General features: G+C 45.8%; 2 protein-coding genes and 1 long non-coding RNA gene across 10 annotated transcripts in view; 2 read left to right on the top strand and 1 right to left on the bottom strand.

The window, feature by feature from the left end:
• The first annotated feature begins 35 nt into the window (after window positions 1-35).
• On the top strand, window positions 36-6,336 carry LOC135242887 (neuropeptide FF receptor 1-like). Its single transcript, XM_064314191.1, has 4 exons — window positions 36-1,808; window positions 2,627-2,947; window positions 3,466-3,565; window positions 4,770-6,336. Exons 1-4 carry the CDS (start codon window positions 1,802-1,804, stop codon window positions 5,572-5,574), a joined length of 1,233 nt encoding a protein of 410 aa, XP_064170261.1. The 5' UTR covers window positions 36-1,801; the 3' UTR covers window positions 5,575-6,336.
• LOC135242921 (uncharacterized) overlaps window positions 4,605-17,870 on the bottom strand; it is an 86,566-nt gene continuing 73,300 nt past the window's right edge. For 4 of the 8 annotated variants that reach the window (XR_010326502.1, XR_010326504.1, XR_010326509.1 and 1 more), the window contains 9 exons: window positions 17,266-17,312; window positions 15,147-15,257; window positions 12,880-12,957; window positions 9,948-10,193; window positions 7,840-7,891; window positions 7,662-7,739; window positions 7,456-7,496; window positions 6,793-6,875; window positions 4,605-6,641 (listed from right to left, as the gene is read on the bottom strand). This is a non-coding gene — a long non-coding RNA (uncharacterized LOC135242921). Of the gene's footprint in view, window positions 6,642-6,792; window positions 6,876-7,455; window positions 7,497-7,661; window positions 7,740-7,839; window positions 7,892-9,947; window positions 10,194-12,879; window positions 12,958-14,466; window positions 14,799-15,146; window positions 15,258-17,265; window positions 17,313-17,870 lie in introns of all 8 variants that reach the window. The other 4 variants (XR_010326503.1, XR_010326508.1, XR_010326506.1 and 1 more) reach the window with 4 other exon arrangements.
• acoxl (acyl-CoA oxidase-like) overlaps window positions 10,191-17,870 on the top strand; it is a 13,639-nt gene continuing 5,959 nt past the window's right edge. Inside the window, exons 1-13 of the mRNA XM_064314147.1 lie at window positions 10,191-10,349; window positions 10,873-10,969; window positions 11,200-11,286; window positions 11,658-11,744; window positions 12,205-12,303; window positions 12,602-12,716; window positions 12,914-13,000; window positions 13,368-13,440; window positions 13,812-13,944; window positions 14,245-14,279; window positions 14,609-14,725; window positions 16,885-17,038; window positions 17,565-17,654. Of these exons, the coding sequence (XP_064170217.1) occupies window positions 10,234-10,349; window positions 10,873-10,969; window positions 11,200-11,286; window positions 11,658-11,744; window positions 12,205-12,303; window positions 12,602-12,716; window positions 12,914-13,000; window positions 13,368-13,440; window positions 13,812-13,944; window positions 14,245-14,279; window positions 14,609-14,725; window positions 16,885-17,038; window positions 17,565-17,654 (1,290 nt within the window). The 5' untranslated portion in view covers window positions 10,191-10,233. The remainder of the gene's footprint in view (window positions 10,350-10,872; window positions 10,970-11,199; window positions 11,287-11,657; window positions 11,745-12,204; window positions 12,304-12,601; window positions 12,717-12,913; window positions 13,001-13,367; window positions 13,441-13,811; window positions 13,945-14,244; window positions 14,280-14,608; window positions 14,726-16,884; window positions 17,039-17,564; window positions 17,655-17,870) is intronic.

Raw genomic sequence — 17,870 nt, 5'->3', positions numbered from 1 at the left:
GCTGCAGTCTATTCTGTGGCAGCCCAGTATCACACGGAAAAAGCAGCGGCTTCTCTGGGCTGATTTTCCAGCGGGCCTTTCGGGGGATAAACTATTCCTCCCATGGCTGTTTGCCATCTGATTTCTAGTAACAGAATATCCACAATATTCTGTATTTAAGGAAATGTGTTTCCTCTACGTCTCGTGATTTGCTGTGCTCGGTGGCAGCAGTTGCTGTTGAAAATGTGAAAGGTACACTGTGAAAACTGCACTCTGAAAACTGGAGTACATTCAGTTTTTTCCCCTCGACATTCTGTTTAGTACGAGTGATTTTCTGAGCAATGCCACTCAAATCCTCCTGGCAAAAATCGCAACCCATTCATTTGGGTCAGTTTCTGCACTCTGTCAGTAGGACAGCAGTCAGTAGCCTTTACTTAACCCCATTCAGCATAATCCATATCAGTATCACGTTTAACACATTTATATATTTGCCTTAATAGAAAGGGTATAATTCAATCAGAATTCAATGTCCTTGTAACTTATCAGAATTAGATGAGCAGATGAGTCACGAGGCCCTCTAGTGGTAGTGCGCATCTCTGCATCTGATTTGTGCTCCTCTATGACGCCATCGTAAAAACTCTCCGGTCTAGTTAGGTCTATGAGAGTTACAGTGGATCGACTGGATTTGAAATGTCCTCTTCCAGTACATTAATTACTCAATTTGGCTGCCATGCATGGTCACTTAGTCTATACTACTTTGTAAACACTACTTTTTCCAGGCAAATTCAACTATTGGCCCACAGCTCTTCCCGCTTAAGCCCCATTTTCACTGCATAAAATGCCTCATCACCAGATATTTCCACCCTTGGTTCCATTCAGTGATTCATCTGCTATTATGAAAGTTGGCTGGGTTAGATTTTTTGTGTGATAAGAGGAATGTGAATTATTATTATTATTATTGCATTTGCCACGGGAGCAAATTGTGTGAAGAAACTGCTGACTGAGAATTTTGTAGATTATATAAAGATTATAGACAATGAATCACATATTGTCACATATTCGCCCAGAATGTTTCATAGCGCGTATAAACGTATTTGTCTTGGGACAGAAGTTTTTTTGGAGGATAGCGAGACAGCGGCTTGACCTTTTGGCGCTTCATGAGCAAGTTGGCAAATCAGGCTCGAAACGTTGATTATAAACTCTTTTGTAACCGAACAATACGAGTTAACCCAAATTAACCTACATTAAAAAACCAACTTGAAGATTAACGCGCCTCGTGTTGTCGTGCTGTTTTTTTTACAATCTGTAAACCTACGGAAAGTTAAAAAGTGGTTGTGTCATTCAGTATCACAGCTGACAGCATCTTCTTCTCTGGGATAGGCTACACTAAATAAGCACGAAACACTGATATCCCACTGTCTGATTTGAACTTGAAGCAGTCGAGGAGGGGCTCCGCTCGAGACGCAGCCTTTTTAAAAAGCTGTGATCAAACTCGGGCTACACGAGATCGGGAATGAAATAAAAAGGATAGTCTGCTGATATTTTTGAATTTTAACATTTTTGCATACGCACATCCTTGAAAATGCAAGGTTTTCTTTTAATCTGATCATGTTAAGCGGACACAATGACATAAGGATAAATAGATTGGTACTGGAAATATTTACAATATTTCATACAGGAAAATTACTGTCAAGGTTTTAAATTACATTAAATTACTTTTTCAGTATTTTATGGTACATATTTTAAACTGTTGATAATATATATTTTAAGAATAAAACCGAATCTGTCGTCTTCTGACCAGCTCATCTGAAAATGTAAAAATATGCAAGGTAAGAATGACATTTTATTTCAAAAGATTATTTACCGACATTTCTCTAAAAAAATGAGCGCGCATATACATTATATAACGTTGCGATACATACTCGTATACTTTCGGTAGTTCAGAAGTAATGTAGTGTAATGGTAGTTCACGGGTTAATACGAGAATTAAATGTTTTAAATTTGTTTACATGAGCAAACATACATGTGACTGTGTACATGCTACATGTATTTTGTGCAGCTGGGGTAGGGAGAATTTCAGCCGTCTACTGGTGGTGAAAATCTTTCGAATTACTCATTCATGTCTTCAACCTTTTATCTGGCAAATGTGATCTTTGTGCGAAGTGAAGCCGCAGGTTTTCATGAACCTGCAGTTTGTTGCATGGACAAGTCCTCGGACATTTCCGCACCAGAATGCATTTAAAAGCAACATCGGGCAGAAATAAGCGGTGGAACAGCAGCAAAGCACGTTGGCGTGTTTAATTTTCCACAAGTGATTTTGAGCATTTTAAAATACCCTGCTAAAACATCTGGACAGAAAGAAGGTTCTGTGTAATTACAGATCTTGCAGTTAAGAGTAAAGCATGCTTTGTTCTTAAAATTGGCTGCTTTTTAATTTCTTTCCTGAATCTGTAACTCTCATTTGCAAATTTTGTGATTTATAAGCATGCTAACTGGATAGTATCTATCTCTGTAAAGACCATAGACAAGCTTTTTGTGTCATTTGAAGAGGAAGATAATCAGCTCAAGGGAAAATAGCCGAGTGCCATCAAACAGAAAATAAAGAAGCAGGTTTATGTTTTTTTTCCCCTCTCTTCCACTGCCGCAGGGTCAGCTGTTTCCCCATCTCCCAACATGAGCTCGCTGGACTGGAAGAAGGGGCAAGATGGTTCAGCCTTGCGGGACATGAACAATTACACGTTCTCCTCATACTACCAGCACTCTCTCCCTGTTGCAGTCATATTCATCTTTGCCTACATCTTGCTTTTCTTTTTGTGCATGATTGGTAACTTAGTAGTTTGTTTCATTCTATTAAAGAACAAACAGATGAGGACTGTCACTAACATTTTCATTCTAAATCTGGCAGTAAGTGACCTCCTTGTTGGCATATTTTGCTTGCCCATTACCCTTATGGACAATTTAATAACAGGTAGGTAAAAAAAAGGATGTGTATTGGTATAAACACAAACTTTACTGCATCACACTCAGTCACACACAAAGGGAGTCGGGGGCTTAGCAGTGTTGCCCCTACAGTACGGATAGAGACTGATCTAACCAGCACCATGCTAGCACCAGCAGTGTCCATATGAAGTGGCCTCAGCATTAAGATTAGCATGTGCCAGAGACAGGATTGAGTGAGCAGCATATCTCATTTCTCATCACTACATGGCATCCCTCTGGTTATTTGGATGCTTGTTATCTTGCCGGCATCATCTGGGTCAGTTACACAGTCCCTAGATACAGTAGATGCATAGTTGGAAAATATATAATGACCTTTGCACAGATGTCAGAAATATCATTCTAATACAATCGCAATAAATTACTTTTCAGATAAATTATTTACCTTGTATTAATGAAGGCAGTCACCTTAGAAGCGACCTGAAGTACGGTGTGTTAAATATGTTTTATGACAGTATTGTGGAATATATTTCTCTTCTGGATTTACAGGATGGCCGTTTGATATTTTTATCTGCAAGATGAGTGGCCTAATACAAGGAGCATCTGTGTCCGCATCTGTCTTCACCCTTGTTGCCATCGCAGTGGAAAGGTTCTTTGTTCTCTCTTTTTTATAATAAATCAAATTAATTTGCATACCACATTTTTTCCGACCTACACAGCAGACCCTGGCATACACGCCCACATGAGCAGGCCTAAGGTGAGGGTGAGCACTCGATGGGACAGATGGGAAGAGACCTTGGGGCAGGTTGGGCCAGTCTCAATCACTCATTGTTCATATTAATACATCAACAGCAGCTAGGTGGCAGTCCTGAGGTGGGGGCTGAGACAGTAAGGGGGGGGGGGGGGATTTTGGGCACATGCCCTGCCGGCTGTATCGGGAGAATAAATGGAGAGCAGGCACTTAGGGGAGTGCAACAGACAGAAACAGGGACACAAATTGGGGATTAAGCTAACAAGTGAACCTGATGGGAGTTTTCTACTGCTGCAGTGCTACGCAAGAACCCATGAAGTCATGAGAGGGAAAAAACCCTGCCCTCTTACCAAGAGAGAGAGACACAATTCTGCCCTCTTACCAAGAGAGAGAGACACAACTCTGCCCTCTTACCGAGAGAGAGACACAACTCTGCCCTCTTACCGAGAGAGATACACAACTCTGCCCTCTTACCAAGAGAGAGAGACACAACCCTGCCCTCTTACCAAGAGAGAGAGACACAACTCTGCCCTCTTACCAAGAGAGACAACTCTGCCCTCTTACCGAGAGAGAGACACAACTCTGCCCTCTTACCAAGAGAGAGAGACACAACTCTGCCCTCTTACCAAGGGAGAGAGACACAACTCTGCCCTCTTACCAAGAGAGACACAACTCTGCCCTCTTACCGAGAGAGAGACACAACTCTGCCCTCTTACCAAGAGAGAGAGACACAACTCTGCCCTCTTACCGAGAGAGAGAGACAACTCTGCCCTCTTACCGAGAGAGAGACACAACTCTGCCCTCTTACCGAGAGAGATACACAACTCTGCCCTTCCGAAGAGAGATACACAACCTGCCTTACCAGAAGAGACAACCAATCTTAGACTAGTGCGAATTAATAACAGTATCCTTGAACAAAATTAAAGGAATAGCTAAATTAAAATAATTAGAAGCGTTTACTAATTGTTGCAAGTAGGTGAAAATTCATAAGTGAAGAATGATGCACAGCACCAACGCAGGCCCCCACAGTTGCATGTCAAAGACAAATCCACAACAGCGAACCGGTGAAAAAAAAACAGCTTCTTCCCTTCTTGTCTTCTAGGTTCCGATGCATCGTCTACCCATTTCAACAGAAGCTCACCCAGAAACAAGCCTCTGTCACCATCGTGCTCATCTGGATCCTGGCTGTAACCATCATGTGTCCATCTGCAGTGATACTGACCGTCTCCCGAGATGAGACCCATTTCATGGTGGACAGTCAGAACAATACCTATCCGCTCTACACCTGCTGGGAGGCGTGGCCTGAGAAGGAGATGCGAAAGATCTACACCACGGTGCTCTTCTCCCACATCTATCTCGCGCCGGTCACCCTCATCATCATCACGTACGCCTGCATCGCCCTCAAGCTCTTCAGGTCTGCCGCCTCTGTCGGGGACGTCCACGCCGACGACGACAGACACAGGGTCTCCAGGAAGAAGATCAGGGTCATCAACATGCTGATCTTTCTGGCGCTGCTGTTCACGGTCACCTGGCTGCCCCTGTGGACCCTGATGCTCCTTACGGACTACAGCACCCTGACCGCCAGCCAGCTCAACCTGGTGACGGTCTACATCTTCCCTTTCGCCCACTGGCTGGCCTTCTTCAACAGCAGCGTCAACCCCTTCATCTTCGGCTACTTCAACGAGAACTTCAGGCGCGGGTTCCAGGCGGCTTTCAGGTTCCAGCTCTGCTTCCTGAAGATGCGGGGCCATCGCAGAGCGTCAAAGAGAAGGGCTGGTACCTGGACACACAACCGCGTTTCCGTGGAGGCCCAGCCCCACAATTCTGCCTGTCATGAAAACAGGAAGTGGAAAGGTCTACAGGGTGGAAAAAAACGAAATGAGCTCGTGCTGGAAGACCTCGATTAGAGAACCTAATTAATTCTCTATCCAGCCTCTGGCAAGGTTTCAATGTAGAGAAAATGAGAGAATTGTAATTCAGAACAAAACGTGTATTATTTTGAGTGAAATGAATTAAGTTGTACATAATGTTTTGCCATTCTGATCAAAACTAATGTTTGCCGCACAGGCTAATAATATTTTCAAAACCCTAGGAGTGATTTCTGTTTTAATTCACTCCTGCTGAGTAAGCTAGCTCATGACACCTCATTTTCAACTTTTTGGGTGCTTTCTCTTTGAATCTCGCAAATATTATTACTGTAAATATCAAAAATATTCTTCATCATATACAAATCCATGCACTGAAAAATATCAAAAAACCCAGAAAGTGAGCCACCCCTTTAAGGGAAAATTCATCCATAAGTGTATCTGCAGATCATAACACCCAGAGTAGATGCATGTACTGCCCTGATTCACTTCACAAGTTCAACCAATTACTCAGTGATGTTGCAGAGAAGAACTCTACGCTGGTTTAATAGGGAATGCTGGAATTGCTGTTCATGCTTGGTATGAAACGTCATTGTCTTTCAATCAACTTCAATCATCATAAACATGAATAACTATATATACAAGTGTGTGAGTACTTATATGCAGCAGTATGGCATGTCAGCATGTCAATACAACGATCCTGTCTTTTTAATGTATCTGGAAAGTCAGTCTGTCCTGCATCCCGTCCTTCAATTGTTACGAATGGGATTAATGATCATTTTATCTCTCAATTTCTTGTAACAAGTGAAATATTTCTCACTGACTGGAATACCTTGTCCATGCTGTGACATGTTTTAAAAACTGACAAACAGATTGGTTAGCTACCTAGCCAGCTTTCAAGCTAGCTCACAAAAGCATTGAATTATGAATTAGAGAATGAATAATGCAAGGTTCGGCATGCAGACAGCCAGTCTATGTGCTGTAGGGCGCACGGAAACAGCCTGTCTTTCTGGAGTTTATCTTCCCTTTGAGTCCTCAGACTTGTGCAATGCATCTTCTTCCTCCTTCCTCTCCCTCAGTTCTTGCCCCGGTTCTTTCTCCTTTGAAAACTGAACATGTTTATTTATGCTTATTGTCAGTAACTGTGAATTGTCTGCGGCTGACTATTCTTTTGGCCATTGTTGATGTTTACACAAAAATATATTTCTATGAACCGGGAATGGTATGTTATTTGTTTCAAAGTTTCCAAGACTAGCTTACCTGCAACACCATCAGTTCCACCTGTTTTTGACTACTGTAGGTCTGGGTAAAATCTGGAGCTCCCTGAACTCCAGAACGGCAACCTACACATAAACAGGCTGCTATTGAAAACACATATTTCCACTTTCTGTAAGGGAAGATCGTTTTTAGTAGAACATTCTCCACTGTTTCCAGCTGTAATGAAAACGTTGAAAACTATTTTACTTAATCCAGTTCAATGAGCACATTTAAATTTGCCAAAAAATCTTGATTTTGCCAGTTTGTATCAACATAGGTTTGTCCCAAAATCGGAACAGCGCTCCATAAGGGACAGAAAGAGGAACGCCTCTCTGAACCGGAGTCTCACACAATACTGACACCTAGTGGGCAACAGAAGGACATTTATGCTAGTTGTCATATATGCCTGGTGAAGTTAATAAATTAATTCGTGCTGCCGCAGCGCTGCCGATCGGCTCATTTATAAACAGCTGCTACAGAGGAACACATTAATCGCGACGATTAGCTTACGCGAGAAGGGGGAGGTACATAATCAGCATGCACAAGGTTTTAAAAGACGCAATATAAAATATGCCACGGGTTGTTTACACTACCAAACGCTCAGTTTTAATGTTTTTTTTTTACATATGTGATTATGAAATCTGTTCGTGAGAAATCGTAACTCACCGAAACGCCGGTTTCGTGCTTTTTCCGGTGAACTGGAATATCTGCAAAGACAAACAACAGAAAAGGCACGAAACAGCCATGACACACGTCTAATTACTTAAAGACCTTTTCTGAATACAACTCTTATCATACAAGGTTATCAAGCGTGGAATAACACTACTTTACAGGTTAAGTGTTGCACTGGTATGGGTATGCTATAGGCCTACCATGTCAGCTTTGCCCAGTGGACTCACGTCTACTCGGTCACTTCACACAGAACGACGGTGGGCTTGGTGCCAGGTTTTCTGGGGTAGTAATCACCAACATTTTGGTATGAAAGCCCAGCTGTGGACGTGGAAGCGTTGGCCATCACCATTTCGGACAACTCAAGTCAAAACAGCTTACCCGGCAACGGCGACTGGAAAGGGACAAACCGCAGCGAAGTGGAAACGCGAATCTGTAAAATAAAACACGACCATAACTTCAGCAGGTTAGCATACCTGAGCCCCAAATGACATGCCTCTGTCGTCAGTATTTACCAAAGAAACAGGATGTGCAGTTTGAGAGAGCAATCCGGCTCTCCAGGACCAGGAGTGAGGACCACTGGCTCAAAGACATGCTTTTCATATAGCATTCCATCCTGACTCTCCCCATATAATATCTACAAATTGTTATTATAAATGTCTCAGAAACTCAGTTGTATGATTAGTCACTTGACTGTGCCACCGGAGTGCCTAAGGGAACCCCTGGAGGATAACCATTGAAATGCAAGTTTAAATCCCTGCAGGTCACATGGTGGAGACAAACTGGTGGCCCTACTGGTTTCACTTTGCTAACGCTATCAGGATAAACACAGACAGCCCCAATTACACCCAAAATTACACATGTAGGGGTGCTGACGCTTGTCCAGTTGTCAGTGCTACTCACTTAACTTCTGACACTGCAGACCTGACCAGGTCCTTCACAACCTTTCTGTACTGAAAGCCTGATCAGGTTGTGATAGCTGACATCTGAGAAAGGAATCACAGTCTTCAGTGACTAAACTTTGCATTTATATACCTGTATTTACAGGTACACAGCCAGCCCACACCCCTCCAACCCACCTCAACACACTCCTCTCTGCCATCACCACACCCCACCCCCACATGCTGCATTTTAATCAGGCACCTCTACGGGCAGCCCAGGGGTCTGATCAGCAGGTTTTTCCCCTGAAATGATTCGTGTGACAGAAGTGACAGGACAGGGCTGTACACAGTGTGACTTGCCACAGCACAGCCTGGTGGTGAGGTTCACTGTGGAGGGTTGCCAGGCAACAGGCCAGACATGCCTGTCCAGCACTGCTCCTTCTGTCGATTCATCACTGATGAATGGCCTTGCAGTCAGATGGGCAAGACATTATTAATCAAGTGGACCCAGAGAAACATGAAGAGGGAGACTCTGCTTCTGGCTCTGAGAGGGGATGATGTGAGAACCTCTGTTTCTCAGAGTTCTGTGAAAAGATTTAAACTGTACCATCAAAATAATAATAATAATAATAATAATAATAATAATAATAATAATAATAAATTAAATCTAAAATAAAACAAATGTATTGGAAAAACAACAAATCAATCTCACTCTACTGCTAATTTGGTATTCATGTAAATCATCTAGTAAAGTTTTGCTGTGAAAACCAAAATATCTGAGTACCTGCACACAGATCAGGAAGTGACTTCACATGGTAAATTTAATACTGGATTCTCATGATAAAATTAGATATAAAATCAGTCATTTTCACTTCATTTGAAAGAATGAGATGCAATTGGTGAGAAAGAAGGGATAATTTCAGGCTGATATTCTTTGATGGGTTTGATGAGATTTAGCCAAAATTCCAGCAATGTGCTTTACAAGCAAACAAATAAGTTACTCATTCTGGTTAATGATTATATTATATAGTTGTATGTTCAATTGGAGGCAAAAATTCAAGCCAACATGAGCACTGACTAAACACAAATCACTGGCTCAGACTTAATAGACCCAATATGATTGCAGGAAAGTAAAATCTGACAAGACATATGCTGGTTGAATTTAATCCAATCTTTCATGAACACCTTCATAAGTTAACAAACCTGAAATAATCTGCAGTTTGACTTGTTCTGTCTCATAGCTATTGCATTTGTCATTAGCTCATTGTGTACTCAAAATCCTGCCCGGGCTCATATGCATTGCGGACTTGTCTTTCCTCAGATGTCGGTCAAGAAATTCGAGCGCGGGCTCTTTCATCTCCTACTTGCGTGTTAGACGTGTTAGATGATAGTTAGATATATTAGAAGGAATTTGCCCTGGGCAGGAGTAACCATCTTGAAAACCAAATGCATTCTATAGGCATCTATACTATGTAGAAACTAACACTTCACAACACAAAGAGTTTTATTTGTTTTCGTAATTTAACAACTAATTTCACTCACGTGCAATACCACGTGATTAACAGCCAGTCTTTTTCGTTTACTTTTCGTGTCAGTACTTTACCTTACCGTTAACAACAGTTACGCCTGACAAGGGTTTTTGACGGGACCGCGGTCAGGCCGGCAGAATTTACGTGATCCAATCAGGAGGCGAACAGCATGCTCAAAAGTCCGGCCGCACGCGCACTTCCCCTTTGGCTCTCGCATTCCGTGCGAAACCGCGGCCGTGTCTTTTCATAAACTGAGTGACATCATCATCACGCGGAAGTTGAGCTGAACCAGCGAGGAGTCTTTCCGAGCTGCCACACTGCACACCTTTCGGAAAGAAAGACACATGTAACACGTTTCCAAAAACATGAAAGGGACATCCACAACAAGCAGCCTCTCCAGATACCTCGACGGACAATTCTGTGATTTCAAGAACCGCCTCCGAGAAGAAATAAGCCAATGCGAGCACTTCCAATCTAGCAGGTTGGGACATTTAATATTTTGTTTAAATTTATGTTGCATGCGTGCATAGAACTATTCGGAGCACTGAGGATCGTTCTTATCTAAAGCACAAACAAACGTCCCTTTCGGTATTTTTCTTATAACGCCAAGAAATGCTCAATGCATCAGCTAGAGCTAATATCACACAACGTTCATACTTTCAGCTACGTTAGCCAGCCTGTCACAATCCGCATTTGTGGCTCTCATTTAGGCTCTTTGCAAATATTTGACCTGTAACGTCCATTTTCGCTGGGATTATTTTCGCAACAATGTAAACGGATTTTAGAAGCTTCTAAGGAAAGTGTATTAATACTGATTGGGTGGCAGTTGGCCACTCTACAAAGTTTTCGACTTAATCTCTTTGCGAGATGCTGTAGGCTATAATCTTTTCCGTTTGCTATATTCAAAATTAGTCGACATTAGGTAACATTATGACGGCTCATAAAAAAACACCTAGTAAAAAATTCGAGAACTAAACAACTGTGCTTTTTACAATGTTTTCTAGCTATGACCTCACGCTGGACGAGACGAGAGACCTGACCGCTGCGCGACTGCACTTTGTGCTACAACTCCCCGAAATACGCCGTCACCTGAAAGATCTGGTGCACCTTATTTTATTAACAAATGACCATACCATTGTACTTAGTGCAGCGTATGCCGTTATACGGAAATATGGCACGTGTCATTTAATCCAGCATTTGGGCTACCTTCGCAAATGAGCTTTAGGAACTGGCTGTCAGTCAAACAAATGAATGGGTGAGCGTTATATCTATAATGGCGTCCTTTGTCCTTTTCCTTATTATTGAACGGAACTTTGCTCTGTTGCGTGCAGGCGAAAGACCGACAGAAGGAATACATATGCAGGAGTCTGGGGATTACTGAAGTGGTCTGCACTGCTGATCTAGCCACTGGAGTAAAGGTGCAGTACAAATGGTGACAGAGCATTCATTATAAGGTCAGGGTTTAATAAGCACACCTCTGCGCTAGAGTACAGGGATGCGACAGCACAGATTCTACACACTCAGCGGGTACCACTGGCGGCAGTCCTGGGCACACCAAGTTTTTGATTGCAGACCAATTTTTGGGGTGAACCAGTCTCGGTCTCTCTCCCCCCACTGACACCCCGTTTTATTTTGCCTTTTATTACGTCCATGACATATGCATTTATTGCACACATCACCTTCATGTTTAAATGTGAGGACAGGAACCTGACCTTCTCACTGGCTGTGAGACACTAAGCCTGTGCCGGCAGTGCTGTTGAGACTGCGCCTCTCGCCTCTCTGTCTGCAGGTTGGGGTGGTGTGCGGGCTGTATGGGGGTGCCATCACTAACCTGGGGAGCCCGGAGCAGACGGAGAAGTGGTACCTGCCCGTTACGGTGAGGTGTGACCGACCTGCTCCACAACACAAGCTCTGAGCCCCGGAGTTCCTTACAGAGCCCCAGGGGCTGCTGGGATTTGTAGTTACTCAGTACTTAATCGATCAGTTAAAGCAGCCGGTTGCACAGGTCACCTGGCTCTGAAATGGTGCTTGATTATGAAGTGAAATTCAGCCCTGTTGCCCCAAAAGGTGGGGCTGCTGTTTTGGGATTGGGAGTTTGGGGCGCCCCCGATGCTGCGGGTGCTGTTTTGGAATTGGGAGTTTGGGGCACCCCCCTGACGCTGTGGGTGCTGTTTGGGAATTGGGAGTTTGGGGCGCCCCCCTGACGCTGTGGGTGCTGTTTTGGGATTGGGAGTTTGGGGCGCCCCCCTGACGCTGTGGGTGCTGTTTTTGGATCCCCCCTGACGCTGCAGGTGCTGTTTTTGGCACCCCCCTGACTGGTGCTGTTTTCTCGGCAGGAGGGGGAATTCACGGGGATGTTCGCCATGACAGAGCGAGGACATGGGAGCAACGTACGCGGGATTCTCACAGAGGCGCGATATGACCCTGTGTCACAGGTAGGGCTGTATCATGACATATCGTGATAGCTCACTGAATGTATGACACGGTCCTAAATGTGTGGTTACGCAGAACGTATTGCGTGTAAAAATATAGATGTGATGTCTGGGTGCCCTGGTCTGTGGAGGACGAGTTTGGAGACTGCCCTGCTTTGTTAGCCATGGGACAGAGAGAGGAACGCCTAACCCTAACCCTCAGCGCAGTGAGCCCCACACATAGTTCAGCAGGCTGTGGGCGGAGTCTCGTTCAGCAGGCTGAGAGCTCACGCTGCGGTCTCCTTCCTTTACACTCCTTCAGGAGTTCGTCATAAACATGCCCTGCAAGGACGCCTGGAAGATGTACATCGGGAATGCCATGATGGGGAACTACGCCTGCGTGTTCGCCCAGCTCATCGCCAGCGGGGTGTCCCACGGTCAGAGTCGTCCCGGCCCGGGGGGGGCAGGTGTCCCTCAGTGGACACATAAATGGAGGGTGCTTTAGTTTACCCGTCCCAGCCTGGGAGCGTAAATGGAGGGTGCTTTAGTTTACCCGTCCCAGCCTGGGAGTGTAAATGGAGGGTGCTTTAGTTTACCCACCTTCTTCTCTCTGCGGTCCCGCTCTCTCCTCCAGGTCCCCACTGCTTCATTGTGCCCATCAGAGACCAGCAGGGGGCGCTTTATCCAGGGGTGCAGGCCATCGACATGAAGCACAAAGAGGGTGAGAGAGAGAGAGAGCAGGGTCTTCAGTAAATATATTGTGCTTAAAGTGCAAGCTGTTTAAGTCGGTCAGGATGAGAGGAAAATGATAATAATCGCAGGTAGCTGTGACTCATGCATGCATGCACACCAGTCGGTGGAAAACAGTGATGTAATAAAATGATGTACAGTTGACTGTGCACAATTGCTGTTGTTCAGGTTCAGTGACTTACACTTGCAGTGAAACACTAAATGGGTAGCAGAAAATAAAACTTAATGAAGTAAAATGAGTGTCTGCCCCTAGTGGTAAGGAGAGCATGGTGCTCAGTAAGCTTGGTAAATCAGGCTCCTGTTTGTCATTAATGTGCTTCTGTTTTGCCCGTCCATAGGCCTGCATGGGGTGGATAATGGAATCTTAGTGTTTAACAACGTCAGGATCCCAAGAGGGAACCTTCTGAGCAAGTGAGCGTGCCCCAAAAACTACTCACAACAGGTCCGTTTTACCCTCTCCCTCAGAACAGATCATCCTGGCCTGGTCCTCCTCCTTTCCCACAGTGTGGAGGTTCTTAAACTCCTTGGTGGTTTTTGTGACACAGAAAGTCTGCCACATTTATAAAGTACCCAGGGGAGACGAGGAGTAAATATAACCCAGGAAAAGTGAATTATTCCCCAGGAAATCGCTAGATTCACGCATACATGAGTCTCACCAGCCCTTACAAAGGCTCATTAGTAAATAGTTGGTGTCCATGCCGGTTTCCTTGTTTTTCAGCACATTTATCCCTGTGTTTTTTGGGGGAAAATAGATCCAAAATGTCTGCTGTGGTTCCTCGCAGGTTTGGCTGGGTGTCTCCGGACGGGGCGTACCACTCTCCCATCCAGAGTAAGAGCCAGCGCTTCAAGGCCATGCTGGCGGCCCTCACCCCCACCCGCCTGGGCCTCACCGTGCAGGCCATGGCTGCCATGAAAGTGAGCCCCGCCCCCAACTGGCTCATCATTACATCACAGGCATTTAGCCCCACCCCCAACTGGCTCATCATTACATCACAGGCATTTAGCCCCACCCCCAACTGGCTCATCATTACATCACAGGCATTTAGCCCCACCCCTAACTGGCTCATCATTACATCACAGGCATTTAGCCCCACCTTGATGATCTCCGTGGTGACTGTCTCTGCTCACCCTGATAATCACCATGGCGACCGTCTCTGCTCACCCTGATGATCGCCGTGGTGACTACTGAACCTTGTTCTCTCCTTTCCCTTGCAGTTGGGCCTGATCATTGCAGTGCGCTACAGTCACAGGTACAGTACACCACCTCTCTGACCCGTGCGACCTCTCTATGACCCCTGTCTGACCCCTGTGACCTGTCTGACCCCTGTGTGACCTCTCTCTGACCCCTGTCTGACCTTCCCATTACCCCTCCTGACAGTCCTTTAATTTTCTTCCCCGCCCCATCGCAGTGCACCCCACCCTACCTGAGCCACATACCTTATGTGCAGTCCTACAGATCACTGCCTCAGTCCTCCATGTTTGCCACTATTTACAACAGCGGTATTCTCCTTCCATATGGCTGTTCATCTGACTGGCAGTGTCTCCAGGGCAGGAGGGTAACGCTCGTGTCTCCTCTCAGTCGCAGGCAGTTTGGGCCAACGGACCAGGAGGAGGTGAAGATCATCGAGCACCAGACCCAGTACCTGCGGCTAATGCCTCACCTGGCCGCCGCCCTGGCTCTCACCTTCACCACCAGGTACCGGCGCCTCACCTGAGCCTGACAGTCTGCACACGAGCGCCCACCGGGCCTCCGTCGCAGGGGTGGGCAGCTGATTAATAACGCAGCTAATTAATGTCCAATGTCAAACAGTTATATTAAATAAGTACATTAATCCTTTAGAAACCCCACAGACTGTGATGCACATGCTGAGGTGCTCACATATCACCTCTCCCAGTTTTTCATGTTGGACATTTTTGTTTGAGTGACAGCTTTGGGTTCTTTAGCTGAATGTGACCTGCAGGATCTGTGAGAATTCTGCTGTGTACTGACTGTGGGGATGACTTCACTGGGGAAGCACTGGATGTTTTAAAATAACTACAAATCGTGACATTGGCGTGTGTGGCTGGCTAGTCGGAAGAACCTTCAGTGACTGACAAATGTAGATGTACGGTATTACCTTTCTCACCACTAGATGGCGATGATGTTAGTTTCTCATTCTTTTCGAAGAAAGGGATGCTTTGGTGCTTAAGTTAGTTTGTTTTCTTCAGAGATGGCATGAACAGGTGTTCTGTGGTGAAAGAAAACAAACGCACAAATAAAAACAGGGAAGCAGTGTGTGTGTGTGTGTGTGTGAGTATGAGTGTGATTGAGCTGTATTAATGAGCAGATTAACTCTTGGGGCAATAGGGCTGTTCAGCACCCTGGACATCCGCTGCGGTCAACGATGAAGAGTACCCCACTCTACCTCTACCCTAACGCTGTTCATCTCTACCCCAGCGCTGACCATCTCTACCCTAACGCTGTTCATCTCTACCCTAACACTGACCATCTCTACCCTAACGCTGATCATCTCCACCCTAACGCTGACCATCTCTACCCTAACGCTGAACATCTCCACCCTAACACTGACCATCTCTACCCCAACGCTGACCATCTCCACCCTAACACTGACCATCTCTACCCCAACGCTGACCATCTCTACCCTAACACTGACCATCTCTACCCTAACACTGTTCATCTCTACCCCAACGCTGACCATCTCTACCCCAACGCTGACCATCTCTACCCTAACGCTGTTCATCTCTACCCTAACACTGACCATCTCTACCCCAACGCTGTTCATCTCTACCTTAGGGTGTGAACGCTGGGTATTTTAAACGGTGTATGTGCTGCAGTCACGTCTCCTTTCTAAATGCACCCTTCAGGCCTCTGGGCCAGATCCTGTGCCAGAGCCCAGCTGCGTAGTTCATTAAACTAACTCTTCAGGCTGTTTTTTTTCTCTCAGCGTATTTTTAGTTCGGTCTGGAGCTCAGACGAAGGCGGGGGAATATGCGGTGGTTATTTGCATATCCGCGCAGCATGTTTGGTGACTCAGGTGGCGATTGTGCAGAACTATCTGGTAATACTGTGAAACGCTGCCGTTTTCTCTGGATGTGATGGTTTATGACATTATGCAGAAAAGGGTTAAAATTAGCCAGCGCCGCACTTCTGCTTTCTGATTCAGTGTGCGTGAGTGTGTGTGTCTCCCGCAGTGTCGCGGCTGCAGAGGCGGCACAGGGCCTTCTGGGAAACGGTGTGTGATTTCCCGCCAGCTGGGCTGACCCCGCGTCTCTGCCGCCCCCCGTCCCCCGCGGCTCAGAGCGTGGCTGTTTATGGTTCCGTCTCACTGCACCGAAAACAACAACAGGCCAAGCCGTGCCAAAGCCCCCGTCCGTTTGATTATTTACTGCCATCGACGCCTCGGTACATCTGCTCTGCCCTGATTTTACACCAGGCCGGCCAGCGAAGAAGGGGCTCCCCCTCTGGAGCCGGGTTCCTCCAGAGATTTCTTCCCTTTGAGGAGCTTCTTCTTGTCACTGTTTGTATTTTTCTCCCCTGGGGGAGTTTTTACCGCATGGATTTTGGGGGGGCGGGGGGTGTACAGGCCTGGTTTCTACCCAGTTTTCCTTCTGTTTCTATTTAAAGTGTCTTTGTGACATTTCTCAGTAAAAAAGTGACCATTAAAATGAATTCAATTTAATTTATTTACAGTATAGACTCATTAACTATTAAATAAGACAACAAATTCCAGGTTTGCAGTTTGTGGCCCCCTGCAGGTTTGTGGTCTGTCGCCCCCTGCAGGTTTGCGGTTTGTGGCCCCTGCAGGTTTGCAGTTTGTGGCCCCCTGCAGATTTGCGGTTTGTCGCCCCCTGCAGGTTCGCAGCGGCGGTGCTGGACGAGGCCCGGTTCCTCGGGACGGATCTGATGAGCAGCCGAAGTCTGCAGGCACTGATCACCGGGCTGAAGGCCTACAGCACCTGGGAGAACCTGGCCTGCCTGCAGGACTGCCGCGAGTGCACCGGGGGAATGGTGCGTCCTGATTGGATTACTCACTACCACTGGCCAATCACAGTGCATTTCCCTTGGTGTGACTAGGCTAGAGCAGAGACTTCTCACTTTTCCTGTTTTTTGTGGTTTTTGCTTTTTTACATGAAATCTCCCTTAACACGTTTACACTGCATACATGAGAGCATGTGCCAAGCAAATAATGTAAATAACACACATAATATTCTTTAGAAACTGCAGAATCCACCTACTTGGTCTGAGAGGAATCTTCACGCTGCTCCACCCAACTGAACGCCCCCTGTAATATCACAGACAGGAAGTCAGGTCACTGAACATACACCCTGTAATATCACAGACAGGAAGTCAGGTCACTGAACACACATCCTGTAATATCACAGACAGGAAGTCAGACTCAAAGGTCCCTGTGCTCTAGTGTTCCTGTGCGAATGTCCCTGTGCTCTAGTGTTCCTGTGCTAGTGTTCCTGTATTCCCCAGCTCTCCTGAGGCAGGCTGGGTAACTGCTCTTCCTGTTCGGTGTTTCCTGCTTCAGGGCTATATGATGGAGAACCGCATCCCTTCGCTCAAGTGCGACTCGGACGTCTTCGTCACATTTGAGGGGGACAATGTGGTGATGCTGCAGGTAAAGCGCTCAAATCCGCACCCCTCCCTCCCGCAAGGGAGCATGCGCACGGAACATACACAGAATTAAAAAACAAAAACAACGGCAACTAACATACTCATTTTCATGTCCAACTGTTTTAAGGTTTTGGGGTTGCTAACTTGCCTGCAAGGCCAAGTTAATTTCCTGTAACGCAAGCTATGTAGCTTATTCTTCTGCCTAGTTGGCTTTGCAGAG

The sequence above is a fragment of the Anguilla rostrata genome, chromosome 2, assembly GCF_018555375.3.
Source record: "Anguilla rostrata isolate EN2019 chromosome 2, ASM1855537v3, whole genome shotgun sequence".
Lineage (NCBI taxonomy): Eukaryota > Metazoa > Chordata > Actinopteri > Anguilliformes > Anguillidae > Anguilla > Anguilla rostrata.
The sequence above is the reverse complement of the archived record's forward strand: the minus strand, read 5'-3'. Positions and strand labels throughout refer to the sequence as shown.